Here is a 15734-nt window from a genome sequence, read left to right on the forward strand (position 1 = left end):
ACTGGTAAGGAATCACAGTTACATTGTTAGCCACTCCCATCAATAACATGTGACATGAGACCAAAAAAGTTCTAAACAGTTCCACAGTCCTTTATATTATATGTAGATGGCCTTGAGTAGATAATCTGCACTAATTTAGCATGAAAATGTTATCTTTTTAAAGGAGGCAAGATAGTAATCTGCATTAGTATTCAAGGGATGGTGAACCCTTTTCCTCCACAATTCTGGGCCCTAATTAAAGTTCTAGATAAAGTGTCACACAAACCCATTAGATACAGAAGCACACCCAGAAACACATATCAGCAGCTCTCACTGTTATCAGAAATGGCACATTTCCACCAAGCCTCAGGCAAAAGCAAAATATGTTTGTAATTTCTTTAATGTTTTAACTCTGGTGGGTTTTATTATTTTTTTTCCCACAGAATCATAGAACTTGTCTGGCAAGGGGCTGGGAAAGGAAACTAAGACCTGTCTCCCCTCATAAACTCAGCAAAAGCCTCTGTAACCACACAGAGAGCAATCAACATGTGTGTCATCAGGCAGAACGAGGTGGCAGGTGTGATGCTGAATATCCCTGGTGTATATTTCTAACTCAAAAGTCTTGCTGACTTCCCAGGAAAACAACAAATAGGGCCCAAGAAAGAAACAAGTTGCTGTCCCTGAGCACAAGGAGAGAGTATATGTTTCCATAACTTTGAAGTTAGCCATTTCAAATATCTTTGAAATTTCCATATCTTTGAAATTAGCTGTTGATGAGAAAGCCACCAGGGCTTCCCTGGTGACTCAGTTGGTAAAGAATATGCCTGCAATGTGGGAGACCCTGGCTTGATCCCTAGGTCGTGAAGATCCCCTGGAGAAGGTAATGGCTACCCACTCCAGTATTCTGGCCTGGAGAATTCCATGAACAGAAGAGTGTGGCAGGCTATGGTCCATAGAGTCACAAAGAGTCGGACATGACTTAATAACTAACACACACAACAAATTGTGAGCAAAGAGGACTGTTTACCACTTCTAGGCCAACATGTTGAAATGCTGGTGCCAGACTCTCCACCAGTTAACCAGGTGGGGCCTGGGCCTTGAATGACTGCAAAGAACAGAGGCCATGGCCATTATCAGTGGACATGAAATTGATCCAGAAGTATATTTTTTCCACTTTAAGGCCATTGAGATTTGGGGTTTTGTTGTTGTTTTTGTTTTAGAGGCATAATCTAGCCCATCCTGACTAGTGTAGATGGAGATGGATGCTATGAGAGAAAGCAAATCAGGGAAGCAGTTAGGAAGGCTCAGGCAGGGAGGAAATACACTCTTAGAAAAGAGAAGGCTTTGTTTAAGAGTATATGTTTAAGGATAAAGATTTGAAGGAAAAGAGAAGGTGAGTCATTCAGATATATGGGGGAAGAACATCACAGGCTGAAGAACATCATACCAAGAGCAAAGGCCCAGAGAAAGGAAGATGTGTGTGGCTATCATGGCAATAAGAAGATGAGCAAGAGGTAAAGAAAGAAGTAATGGGGCCATACAAATATAGCCTTCTAGGGAGGATTTGGGGAGAAGGCAATGGCACCCCACTCCAGTGCTCTTGCCTGGAAAATCCCATGGACAGAGGAGCCTGGTAGGCTTCAGTCCATGGGGTCATGAACAGTCAGATATGACTGAGTGACTTCACTTTCACTTTTCACTTTCATGCATTGGAGAAGGAAATGGCAACCCACACCAGTGTTCTTGCCTGGAGAATCCCAGAGACGGCGGAGCCTGGTGGGCTGCCGTCTATGGGGTCGCACGGAGTCAGACACAACTGAAGTGACTTAGCAGCAGCGCAGCAGGGAGGATTTGAACCTTTACTCTGAAATGGTAAGTTATTTGGGTTTTGAGCAGAAGAAGGATAGGATATGCTTTATGTTTTAACTGATTAACTCTGAGTGAGTGGTGTATTGAGCATATCCTGATAGGCAAAAGCAGGGAGACTAGTTAGGGCACTACAGCAATAATGCAAGTGAGAGATGATGGTATTGTGAATCAGGATGGGAGAAAATGTGAGAAAAATAGAGAAATAAAATTCAGGATAAAATGTGAAAGTAGAACTGAAAATATTTGCTGGTGAATCAAATGTGATATTCATGAGAAAAAAGGGGGGGGTTAAAAATGTCTCTACTTTTTTTTTAGGAAAAACAAACAAAAAAATCTCAGCACAAATCTCAACCTATCTGAAGCTTACACAAACCACTGGACCAACCTTAGGAGGGCAGAAACCAAAAGGAAGAAAAAATTCAACCTTAAAGCCTGGGAAAAGGAGACCTCAAACACAATAAATTAAAAAAAAGAAAAGGCAGATAAATACTACAAAAATGAAGGAACAAATTAGAAACACAGAAGTCCAAATAAATGAAGAGGAAATAAGCAAACTACCTGAAAAGGAATTCAGAATAATGATAGTAAAGATGATCAAAAATCTTGAAAACAAAATGGAGGAGATGCAAGAATCAATTAACAAAGACCCAGAAGAATTAAAGAATAAACATGCAGAAACAAACAACACAGTTACTGAAATTAAAAACACTCTAGAAGGAATCAATAGCAGAATATCTGAAGTAGAAGAACGAATCAGTGAACTGGAAGATAAAATGGTGGAAATAACTTCTGAAGAGCAGAATAAAGTAAAAAGAATAAAAAGAACTGAGGATAGACTCAGAGACCTCTGGGACAATATCAAATGCACCAACATTCTAATTATAGGGATCACAGAAGAAGAAGAGAAAAAGAAAGAGTATAAGAAAATTTTGAAAAGATTATAGTTGAAAATCTCCCCAATATGGAAAAGGAAATAGTCAATCAAGAGTCCCATACAGGATAAATCCAAGGAGAAACACGCCAAGACACATACTAATCAAACTAACAAAGATTAAATACAGAGAAAGAATACTAAAAGCAGCAAGGGAGAAGCAACAAGTAACATACAAGTAAAACCCCATACGCTTAATAGCTGATCTTTCAGCAGAAGCTCTGCAGGCCAGAAGGGAATGACAGGATATATTTAAAGTACTGAAAGGGAAAAGTATACAACCAAGATTACTGTACCCAGCAAGGATCTCATTCAAGATTGATGGAGAAATAAAAAGCTTTTCAGACATGCAGAAGTTAAGAGAATTCAGTACCACCAAACCAGCTTTACAACAAATATCAAAGGGACTTTGATAGCCAAGAAATACAAGCGAAGAAAAAAGATCTACAAAATCAACCCCAAACAATTAAGAAAATGGCAATAAGAACATATATATAAATAATTACTTTAAATCTAAATGGATTAAATGCTCTAACCAAAAAACACAGACTGGCTGAATGGATACAAAAACAAGACCTATATATATGCTGTCTATGAGAAACCCATTTCAGACCTAAGGACACATATAGACTGAAAATGAGAAGATGGAAAAATATATTCCATGCAAATGGAAAGCAAAAGAAAGCTGGAGTAGCAATCCTCATATCAGACAAAATAGATCTTAAAATAAAGAATATTACAAGAGATAAGGAAGGACACTACATAATGATCAAGGGATTAATCCAATAGGAAGATGTAACAATTGTAAATACCTATGCACCCAACATAGGAGCACCTCAATACATAAGACAAACACTAACAGATGTAAAAGGAGAAATTGAGAGTAACACAATAATAATAGGAGACTTTAACACCCCATTAACACCAATGGAAATATTATTAAAAAAGAAAATTAATAAGAAAACACAAGTCTTAAATGATACATTAGATGAGATGAATCTCATTGATATATTCAGGACATTCCATCCAAATGCAGAAGAATACACCTTATTCTCAAGTGCACATGGAACATTCTCCAGGATAGACCACATCTTGGGTCACAAATCAAACCTCAGTAAATTTAAGAAAACTGAAATTGTATCAAGCATCTTCTCCAACCACAACACTATGAGACTAGATATCAATTATAAGAAAAAAAAAAAAAAACTGTAAGAAACACAAACACATGGAGATTAAACAACACATTTCTAAATAACCAACAAGTTACTGAAGAAATCAAAAGAGAAATCAAAAAATTTCTAGAAACAAATGACAATGAAAACAGGACAACTCAAAACCTATGGGATGCAGCAAAAACAGTTCTAAGAGGGAAGTTTATAGCAATACAATCCTACCTCAAAAAAACAAGAAAAACACCGAGTAGACAACCTAACTTTACACCTAAAACAACTTATTTTTCAAAGAACAATAACAAAAAAACACACCCAAAATTAGTAGGAAAGAAATCATAAATAACCAAGCAGAAATAAATGAAAAATAAATGAATGAAACAATGTAAAGATTAAGAAAACTAAAAGCTGGTTCAAAGCTGGTTGTTTGAGAAGATAAACAAAATCAACAAACCTTTAGCCAGACTCATCAAGAAAAAAAGAGAGAAGAATCAAATCAACAAAACTAGAAAAAGGACAGATTACAACAGACGATGCAGAAATAAAAAGGATTATAAGAGACTATTATGAACAACTATATGGCAATAAAATGGATAACCTGGAAGAAATGGACAGATTCTTAGAAAAGTTTAATCTTCCAAGACCAAACCAGGAAGAAATAGAAATTATGAACAACCCAATTACAAGCACTGAAATTGAAACTGTGATAAAAAAATCTCCCAAAAAAACAAAAGCCCAGGACCCAGATGGCTTCACAGGAGAATTCTATCAAACATTTAGAGAAAAGCTAATGCCTATCCTTCTAAAACTCTTTCAAAAAATTGCAGGGAAAGGAAAACTTCCAAACTCATTCTACAAGGCCACCACCACCCTGATACCAAAACCAGACAAAGGCAACACACACAAAAAAAACTACAGGCCAATATCACTGATGAACATAGATGCAAAAATCCTCAACAAAATTTTAGCAAACAGAATTCAGCAACACATCAAAAAGCTCATACACAATGATCAACTTGGGTTTATTCCAGGAATGCAAGGATTATTCAATAGATGCAAATCAATCAATGTGATACACCTTATTAACAAATTGAAAGATAAAAACCATATGATAATCTCAATAGATTCAGAAAAAGCCTTTGACAAAATTCAGCACCTATTTATAATTAAAACTCTTCAAAAAATGGGCATAGAAGAAACCTACCTCAACACAGTAAAGTACATATATAAAAAGCCCATAGGAAACATTATTCTGAATGCTGAAAAACTGAAAGCACTCCCCCTAAGATCAGAAACAAGAAAAGGGTGTCCACTTTCACCACTATTATTCAACATAGTTCTGAAAGTCCTAGCTACAACAATCAGAGAAGAAAAAGAAATAAAAGGAATCCAGATGGGAAAAGAAGAAGTAAAGCTCTCACTGTTTGCAGATGACATGATACTGTACATAGAACACCCTAAAGATAGTATCAGAAAATCACTAAAGCTAATCAGTGAATTTAGCAAAGTTGCAGGATACAAAATAAATACACATAAATCACTTGCATTTCTATATACTAACAATGAAAAATCAGAAAGAGAAATTAAGGAGTCAATCCCATTCACCATTGCAACAAAAAGAATTAAGTATATAGGGATGAACTTACCTAAGGAGACAAAAGAACTGTACACAGAAAATTATAAGACACTAATGAAAGAAATCAAAGATGACATAAACAGATGGAGAGGTATTCCATGTTCCTGGGTAGGAAGAATCAATATTGTGAAAATGACTATATTACCAAATGCAATCTACAGATTCAATGTGAGCCCCATCAAATTACCAAGGACATTTTTCACAGAACTAGAACAAAAAATTTCACAAGTCATATGGAAACACAAAAGACCCCAAATAGCCAAAGTAGTCTTGAAAAAGAAGAATGGAGCTGGAGGAATCAACCTCCTGGCTTCAGGTTATACTACAAAGTTACAGTCATCAAGACAGTATGGTACTGGCACAAAAACAGAAATATAGACCAATGGAACAAGATAGAAAGCCCAGAAATAAACCCATGCACCTATGGGTACCTTACTTTTGACAAAGGAGGCAAGAATATACAATGGGGCAAAGACAGCCTCTTCAATAAATGGTGCTGGGAAAACTGGACAGCTACATGTAAAAGAATGAAATTAGAACACTTCCTAACATCATACAGAAAGATAAACTCAAAATGGATTAAAGACCTAAATGTAAGACCAGAAATTATAAAACTCTTAGAGGAAAACAGAGGCAGAACACTCAATGACATAAATAAAAACAAGATCCTCTATGACCCACCTCCTACAGAAATGGAAATAAAAACAAAAGTAAATAAGTGGAACCCGATTAAACTTAAAAGCTTTTGCACAGCAAAGGAAACTATAAGCAAGGTGAAAAGACAACCCTTAGAATGGGAGAAATAATAGCAAATGAAACAACTGACAAAGGATTAATTTCCAAAATATACAAGCAGCTCATAGAACTCAATACCAGAAAAAAAAAAAAAAAAAAACACACACACAATCAAAAAGTGGGAAAAAGACCTAAACAGACATTTCTTCAAAGAAGACATACAGATGGCTACCAAACACATGAAAAGATGCTCAACGTCATTCATTATTCAGTTCAGTTCAGTCACTCAGTCGTGTCTGACTCTTTGCAACCCCGTGGACTGCAGCACACCAGGCCTCCTTGTCCATCACTGACTCCTGGAGCTTGCTCGAACTCATATCTGTTGAGTTGGTGATGCCATCCAACCATCTCATCCTCTCACTCATTATTGGAGAAATGCAAATCAAAACTACAATGAGATATCACCTCGCACCAGTCAGAATCATCAGATGGCACCAGGCCATCATCAAAAAGTCTACAAACAATAAATTCTTGAGAGAGTGTGGAGAAAAGGGAACACTCTTGCACTGTTGGTGGGAATGTAAATTGATACAGTCACTGACAATACGGAGATTTCTTAAAAAAAAAACTATGAATAAAACCACCATATGACCCAGCAATCCCACTCCTAGTTATATACCCTGAGGAAACCAGAACTGAAAAAAAGACACATGTATCCCATTGTTCACTGCAGCACTATTTACAATAGCTAGAACATGGAAGCAACCTAGATGTCCATTGACAGATGAATGGATAAAGAAGTTGTGGTACATATATACAATGGAATATTACTCAGCCATAAAAATGAACACATTTGGGTCAGTTCTAATGAGGTGGATAAACCTAGAACCTATTATACAGAGTGAAGTAAGTCAAAAGAAAAAGATAAATATTGTATTCTATCACATATATAAGGGATCTAGAAAAATAGTTCTGAAGAATTTATTTGCAGGGCAGCAATGGAGAAACAGACATAGAGAATAGACTTATGAACATGGGGAGAGGGGAGGAGAGGGTGAGATGTATGGAAGAGTAGCATGGAAATTTACATTACCATATGTAAAATAGAGAGCCAAGGGGAATTTGCTGTATGGCTTAGGAAACTCAAACAGAGGCTCTGTATCAACCTAGAGGGGTTAGAGGGATATGGGAGAGAGGTTCAAAAGGGATATGTGTATACCTATGGCTGATTCATGTTGAAGTTTGACAGAAAACAACAAAATTCTGTAAAGCAATCATCCTTCAATAAAAAAATAAATAAAAATTTAAAACGTTTCTATTTTTTTCAACCTGAGTGAATGGAAAGATGGAGTTTTCTTTAACTGAGTTGAGAAAGACTGTAGGGAAGTAAATTGCAGAATGGACTCAAGAGCTTAGTTTTAGATGTGCTGAAACCTCCATGTCTATTAAAAGTCAAGTGGAGACATTGAGTAGAGACTTGAATAAATGGATCTGAAGTGGAACACAGGGTAACGAATGAAAATGTAAAATTTCCACTTTATTAGTATTTAGATAGTATTCAAAGTCACTAGATTAGATGAGATAACCAGGGGATAAGAAGATAGAAAAGAGATTCAAAACTCAATCTTGGGATGTTCCAATTAAAGAGGTTGGTAAAGTGAGGATGAATCAGCAAAGGAAACTAAGGAGCAGCCAGTAAGAATGGAGGAAAACCACACAGATGAAGAAACTGAAGCCAGGGATGGTTAGTTATTTGCCAAAGGAGATTTAAACCTTAACTGTGATCCTGGTCCTCGCTGCTCATAGCTCAGCTCATGGCAAAGGGTGATTGTGCTAGAACTCAGAATAATTGCATATTATTTTTTGTGGAATATCTCATAAAAATAGTCCAAACTGGGAAACATGTGGGTGGTGCTACAAACAGAAATAAAGAAATAAAACATAGAATAAGGGATTATATGAGTGAGAGAGACAGAGACAAAGCAACAGCTGGCACTAGCATTTTCTTTGCAGACTCACTCCATTAGAAAAAATGTACACTTGAAGATACTTGTCCTCAGAGGGACAAGCAATTCAGTATTTTTATTCAGGATAATACTGCCATATGACAAATATTCTCTAATGTACTTTATTGGGAAAACTAATTAAAAGAGTGTGTGCTTAGTCATGTCCAACTCTGCAACCCCATGGACTGTAGCCTGCCATGGGGATTCTCCAGGCCAGAATACCAGGGTGGGTTGCCATGCCCTCCTCCAGGAGATCTTCCCAACCCAGAAATCAAACCGGGGTCTCCTGCATTGCAGGTGGATTCTTTACCAACTAAGCTACCAGAGAAGCCCAGTAGACTATAGTCTGCCAGGCTCCTTTGTCCATGGAATTATCCAGGCAAAAATACTGGAGTGGATAGTCAATCCCTTTTCCAGGGGATCTTCCTAGTTCAGGGATTGACCCATGTCTCCCACATATCAGCTACATTATCGTCTGAGTCACCAGGAAAGCCTGAAAAGGGTATACATACCTATATTTTAAAAATAGAAATATAGTATAGAAGCATTCCAAAACTTGTCTAAAACACTGAAAGTCTGACTTGCACTTAGGATGTAGAAAGCTGTACAAAACATGGTTTCTATCCTTATGACTACCAAAAAATTATCCCTAATCTTCAAATTTGCAGGCTTGGGCTTCCCTGGTGCTCAGACCATAAAGAATCTGCCTGAAATGTGGGAGATGTGGGTTCAATCCCTGGGTTGGAAAGATTCGCTGGAGAAGGATATGGCAACCCACTCCAGTATTCTTACATGGAGACTCCCTAGGGACAGAGAAGCCTGGTGGGCTATAGTCCATGGATTCACAAAGAGTCGGACACGACTGAGCGACTAAGCACAAAGCACAGCACAAAAATATAATCAAAGAGCTGAGGTTGTAAGGAAATGTGAAATCTAAGAAAAGACAAGCATTTCCAAAGAGAGATGTCACTGGATGCCATAGAAACTAGTACGAAGAATTTGGTTAAAAGTTGTAATGAATTCTTAAAGGCCTATTGTGGGCTATCAATAGACTAGAGAACCCTTGAGTTAAAAAAATAAAATAAAAGAGAGAGAATCAAAGAGGACACTAATAGATGGAGAAATATACCATGTTCATGGATCGGAAGAATCAATATAATGAAAATGAGTATACTACCCAAAGCAATCTATAGATTCAATGCAATCCCTATCAAGCTACCATCGGTATGTTTCACAGAGCTAGTACAAATAATCTCACAATTTGTATGGAAATACAAAAAACCTCGAATAGCCAAAGCAATCTTGAGAAAGAAGAATGGAACTGGAGGAATCAACCTGCCTGACTTCAGGCTCTACTACAAAGCCACAGTCATCAAGACAGTATGGTACTGGCACAAAGACAGAAATATAGATCAATGGAACAAAATAGAAAGCCCAGAGATAAACCCACATACCTATGGACACCTTATCTTTGACAAAGGAGGCAAGAATATACAATGGATTAAAGACAATCTCTTTAACAAGTGGTGCTGGGAAAACTGGTCAACCACTTGTAAAAGAATGAAACTAGAACACTTTTTAACACCATACACAAAAATAAACTCAAAATGGATTAAAGATCTCAACGTAAGACCAGAAACTATAAAACTCCTAGAGGAGAACATAGGCAAAACACTCTCCGACATACATCACAGCAGGATCCTCTATGACCCACCTCCCAGGATATTGGAAATAAAAGCAAAAATAAACAAATGGGACCTAATTTAACTTAAAAGCTTCTGCACAACAAAGAAAACTACAAGCAAGGTGAACAGACAGCCTTCAGAATGGGAGAAAATAATAACAAATGAAGCAACTGACAAACAACTAATCTCAAAACTATACAAGCAACTCCTGAAGCTCAATTCCAGAAAAATAAATGACCCAATCAAAAAATGGGCCAGGTCCAGGCTTCTCGGCGCTGTCATGGCGGGCTTGCTGAAGAAGACCACTGGCCTGGTGGGATTGGCTGTTTGTGAAACTCCACATGAGGAACCTGATGTTAAAAAACTAGAAGAGCGACTGCAGGGTGACCAAATAGAAGAGGTGATTCTTCAGGCTGAAAACGAACTAAGTCTGGCAAGAAAAATGATCCAGTGGAAACCATGGGAGCCTTTAGTGGAAGAGCCTCCAGCCAGCCAATGGAAATGGCCAAAAAAAAAAAATGGGCCAAAGAACTAAATAGACATTTCTCCAAAGAAGACATACAGATGGCTAACAAACACATGCAAAGATGCTCAACATCACTCATTATCAGAGAAATGCACATCAAAACCACTATGAGGTACCATTTCATGCCAGTCAGAATGGCTGTGATCCAAAAGTCTACAAGCAATAAATGCTGGAGAGGGTGTGGAGACAAGGGAACCCTCTTACACTGTTGGTGGGAATGCAAACTAGTACAGCCACTATGGAGAACAGTGTGGAGATTCCTTAAAAAACTGGAAATAGAACTGCCTTATGACCCAGCAGTCCCACTGCTGGGCATACGCACTGAGGAAACCAGAATTGAAAGAGACACATGTACCCCATTGTTCATCACAGCACTGTTTATAATAGCCAGGACATGGAAGCAACCTAGATGTCCATCAGCAGATGAATGAATAAGAAAGCTGTGGTACATATACACAATGGAGTATTACTCAGCCATTAAATAGAATACATTTGAATCAGTTCTAATGAGGTGGATGAAACTGGAGCGTATTATACAGAGTGAAATAAGCCAGAAAGAAAAACACCAATACAGTATACTAAAGCATATATATGGAATTTAGAAATATGGTAACAATAACCCCATATGCGAGACAGCAAAAGAGATACAGATGTATAGAACAGTCTTTTGGACTCTGTGGGAGAGGGCCAGGGTGGGATGATTTGGAAGAATGGCATTGAAACATGTATAATATCATGTGTGAAATGAATCGCCAGTCCAGGTTCGATGCATGGTACTGGTTGCTTGGGGCTGATGTACTGGGATGACCCAGAGGGATGGTATGGGGAGGGAGGAGGGAGGGGGGTTCGGGATGGGGAACACGTGTATACCTGTGGTGGATTCATGTTGATGTATGGCAAGACCAATACAATATTGTAAAGTAATTAACCTCCAATTAAAATAAATAAATTTATATTAAAAAAGAGAGAGAGAGAGAATATAAAACCCTTGAGAGCTGCAGATACAAGAAGAATTTGCAACCACTTGTGGGCTCTTCTCCATGACTTTCATGGTTGCTTACAGGAAAGACTGAAAGTAGTGAGAGGGTCCTGAGAAAACCTCCTTTATTGTGCAAGACTGGGATGGGAGTTAGGGGTTGGGAGGAGTGTTAGAGCAGTCACTGAGGGAAAGTCATAAAGTACCATCCAGGTCATTCTCTTCTATCTTTCCTGTGGAACACAAGACGGACTTCCTGGGGGTGAAGGGAAGATGAGCTTGATGCCCTAGAGCACAGGTGAAGAGACACTGAAGCTGGGAGAAAGGAACAGAAGAACATACTTCATCCCTGGATAGAGGAGGGGCAGACCTCATTCTTAAGACCCAGGGATCAGAGCAAAAGAGGGAACCTGCCTAAGCCCCCTGGCAACTGTCCAATAAGTGCTGAATATCATTGAAAAAGCAAGAGAGTTCCTGAAAAACATCTACCTTTGCTTTATTGACTATGTCAAAGCCTTTGACTGTGTGGATCACAACAAACCATGGAAAATTCTTCAAGAGATGGGAATACCAGACCACCTGACCTGCCTCCTAAGAAATCTGTATGCAGGTCAAGAAGCAACAGAACCAGATATGGAAAAACAGACTAGTTCCAAATTGGGAAAGGAGTACGTCAAGGCTGCATATTGTCGCCCTGCTTATTTAACTTATATGCAGAGTATATCATGCAAAATGCCAGTCTGGATGAAGCACAAGCTGGCATCAAGATTGCAGGGAGAAATATCAACAACCTCAGATATGCAGATGACACCACCCTTATGGCAGAAAGTGAAAAAGAACTAAAGAGCCTCTTGATGAAAGTGAAAGAGGAGAGTGAAAATGTTGGCTTAAAACTCAACATTCAGAAAACGAAGATCATAGCATCCAGTCCCATTACTTTATGGCAAGAAGATGGGGAAACAATAGAAACAATCCGACTTTATTTTCTTGGGCTCCAAATCACTGCAGTTGGTGACTGTAGCCATGAAATTAAAATACACTTGCTCCTTGGAAGAAAAGCTATGACCAATGTGGACAATATATTAAAGAGCAGAACATTACTTTGCCAACAAAGGTCTGTCTATGCAAAGCTATGGTTTTTTAGTAGTTGTTTATGGATGTGAGAGTTGGAGTATAAACAAAGCTGATCATTGAAGAATTGATGCTTTTGAACTGTGGTGTTGGCAAAGACTCTTGAGAGTCCCTTGGACTGAAAGGAGATCAAACTAGTCAATCCTAAAGGATATGGGTCCTGAGTGTTCATTGGAAGGGCTGATACTGAAGCTGAAACTCCAATACTCTGGCCACCTGATATGAAGAAGTGACTCATTGGGAAAGACCCTGATGCTGGGAAAGATTGAAGGCAGGAGGAGAAGGACACAACAGAGGATAAGATGGTTGGATGGCATCACCGACTTGATGAACATAATTTTGAGCAAGCTTCAGGAGTTGGTGAAGGACAAGGGAAGCCTAGAGTGCTGCAGTCCATGGGGTCACAAAGAGTCAGACACAACTGAGTGACTGAACTGAACTGAACAAACACCACCACCAGTTTAATGCTAAGACAGCATCAAGAGCATAGAGAGAAACCTTCTCTGAGGTGTAGGCTCAAAGGGTAGACAATAAGAAATATCCTCTGAAAAATCAGTCTCAAGCAGGCCTGAACATTCCTAGTCTCGTTTTACTTTCAGTTCAGTTCAGTTCAGCCACTCAGTCATGTCCGACTCTTTGTGACCCCATGAATCACAGCATGCCAGGCCTCCCTGTCCATCACCAACTCCCGGAGTTCACTCAGACTCACATCCATCGAGTCAGTGATGTCATCCAGCCATCTAATCCTCTGTCGTCCCCTTCTCCTCCTGCCCCCAACCCCTCCCAGCATCAGAGTCTTTTCCAATGAGTCAACTCTTCTCATGAGATGGCCAAAGTACTGGAGTTTCAGCTTTAGCATCATTCCTTCCAAAGCAATCCCAGGGCTGATCTCCTTCAGAATGGACTGGTTGGATTTCCTTGCAGTCCAAGGGACTCTCAAGAGTCTTCTCCAATACCACAGTTCAAAAGCATATAACATCAGGGAAATGCAAATTAGAATAACAGTGAGATACTACTACATACCTATCAAAATAGCCAGTGACTAGAACACTGATACCATGAAATGCTGGGAAGAATGGAGCAACAGTAGTTTTCGTTCATTACTGGTAGGAATGCAAAATGGTAAGGCGACTTTGGAACACAATTTGGTAGTTTCTTACAAAACTAAATATACTTTTATCTGTGATCCGGTAATCATGCTCCTTGAGATTTACCTGAATAAATTGAAAATTTACATCCACACAAAAATCTATACTTGGATGCTATTCACATCTTTATTCATGTTTGCCAAAGCCTGGAAGCAATCAATATGTCCTTAAGTAGATAGCTTAAGTAGAATGGATGAATAAACCGTGGTATAACCCGACAATGAAATGTTCAGTTCAGTTCAGTTCAGTCGCTCAATTGTGTCCAACTCTTAGCAAGCGCATGAACCTCAGCATTCCAGGTCTCCCTGTCCATCACCAACTCCCAGAGTTCAGCCAAACTCATGTCCATTGAGTCGGTGATACCATCCAATAATCTTATCCTCTGTCGTTCCCTTCTCCTCCTGCCTTCAATCTTTCCCAGCATTAGGGTCTCTTTCAAATGAGTCAGTTCTTTGCATCAGGTGGCCAAAGTATTGGAGCTTCAGCTTCAGCATTAGTCCTTCCAATAAATATTCAGGACTGATTTCCTTAAGGATGAACTGATTGGATCTCCTTGCTGTCCAAGGGACTGTCAAGACTCTTCTCCAACACAACAGTTCAAAACCATCAGTTCTTCAGTATTCAGCTTTCTCTATAGTCCAACTCTCACATCCATACATGACTACTGGAAAAACCATAGCCTTGACTAGAAGGACCATTGTTGACAAAGTAACATCACTGCTTTTTAATATGCTGTCTAGATTGGTCATAATTTTTCTTCTGAGGAGTAAGTGTCTTTTAATTTCATGGCTTCAATCACCATCTGCAATGATTTTGGAGCCCAGTAAAATAAAGTCAGCCACTGTTCCCACTATTTCCCCATCTATTTTGCATGAAGTGATGGGACCAGATGCCATGATCTTAGTTTTCTGAATGCTGAGAGCTTTAAGCCAACATTTTCACTGTCCTCTTTCACTTTCATCAAGAGGCTCTTTAGTTCCTCTTCATTTTCTGCCATAAGGGTGGTGTCATATGCATATCTGAGGTTATTGATATTTCTCCCGGCAATCTTGATTCCAGCTTGTGCTTCCTCCAGCCCAGCCTTTCTCATGATGTACTCTGCATATAGGTTAAATAAGCAGGGTGACAATATACAGCCTTGACGTTCTCCTTTTCCTTTTTGGAACCAGTCTGTTGTTCCATGTCTAGTTCTAACTGTTGCTTCCTGACCTAAATACAGATTTCTCAAAGAGGCAGGTCAGGTCGTCTGGTATTCCCATCTCTTTCAGAATTTTCCACAGTTTGTTGTGATCTACACAGTCAAAGGCTTTGGGATAGTCAATAAAGCAGAAACAGATGTTTTTCAGGAACTCTCTTCCTTTTTTGATGATCCAGCAGATGTTGGCAATTTGATCTATGGTTCCTCTGCCTTTTCTAAAACCAGCTTGAACATCTGGAAGTTCACAGTTCACGTATTGCTAAAGCCTGGCTTGGAGAATTTTGAGCATCATTTTACTAGCGTGTGAGATGAGTGCAATTGTACGGTAGTTCGAGCATTCTTTGGCATTGCCTTTCTTTGGGATTGGAATGAAAACTGACCTTTTCTAGTAGTGTGGCCACTGCTGAGTTTTCCAAATTTGCTGGCATATTGAGTGAAGCACTTTCAAAGCGTCATCTTTCAGGATTTGCAATAGCTCCACTGGAATTCCATCACCTCCACTAGCTTTGTTTGTAGTGATGCTTTCTAAGGCCCACTTGACTTCACATTCCAGGATGGCTGGCTCTAGGTGAGTGATCACATCATTGTGATTATCTGGGTCATGAAGACCTTTTTTGTACAGTTCTTCTGTGTATTCCTGCCACCTCTTCTTAATATCTTCTGCTTCTGTTAGGTCCATACCATTTCTGTCCTTTATCGAGCCCATCTTTCCATGAAATGTTCCCTTGGTATTCTCTAATTTTCT

At 38.9% G+C, this 15734-nt stretch overlaps 2 protein-coding genes across 9 annotated transcripts in view; one reads left to right on the forward strand and one right to left on the reverse strand.

Annotated features, from left to right (window-relative positions):
• Positions 1-15734, reverse strand: part of ABI3BP (ABI family member 3 binding protein) — a 288504-nt gene that overhangs the window by 237421 nt on the left and 35349 nt on the right. The gene's annotated exons all lie outside the window — the stretch shown is intronic.
• LOC132346262 (NADH dehydrogenase [ubiquinone] 1 alpha subcomplex subunit 5-like) lies at positions 10282-10560 on the forward strand. Its single transcript, XM_059890439.1, has one exon. The coding sequence runs from the start codon at positions 10291-10293 to the stop codon at positions 10543-10545; it is 255 nt and encodes an 84-aa protein (XP_059746422.1). The 5' UTR covers positions 10282-10290; the 3' UTR covers positions 10546-10560.

The sequence above is a fragment of the Bos taurus genome, chromosome 1, assembly GCF_002263795.3.
Source record: "Bos taurus isolate L1 Dominette 01449 registration number 42190680 breed Hereford chromosome 1, ARS-UCD2.0, whole genome shotgun sequence".
NCBI lineage: Eukaryota > Metazoa > Chordata > Mammalia > Artiodactyla > Bovidae > Bos > Bos taurus.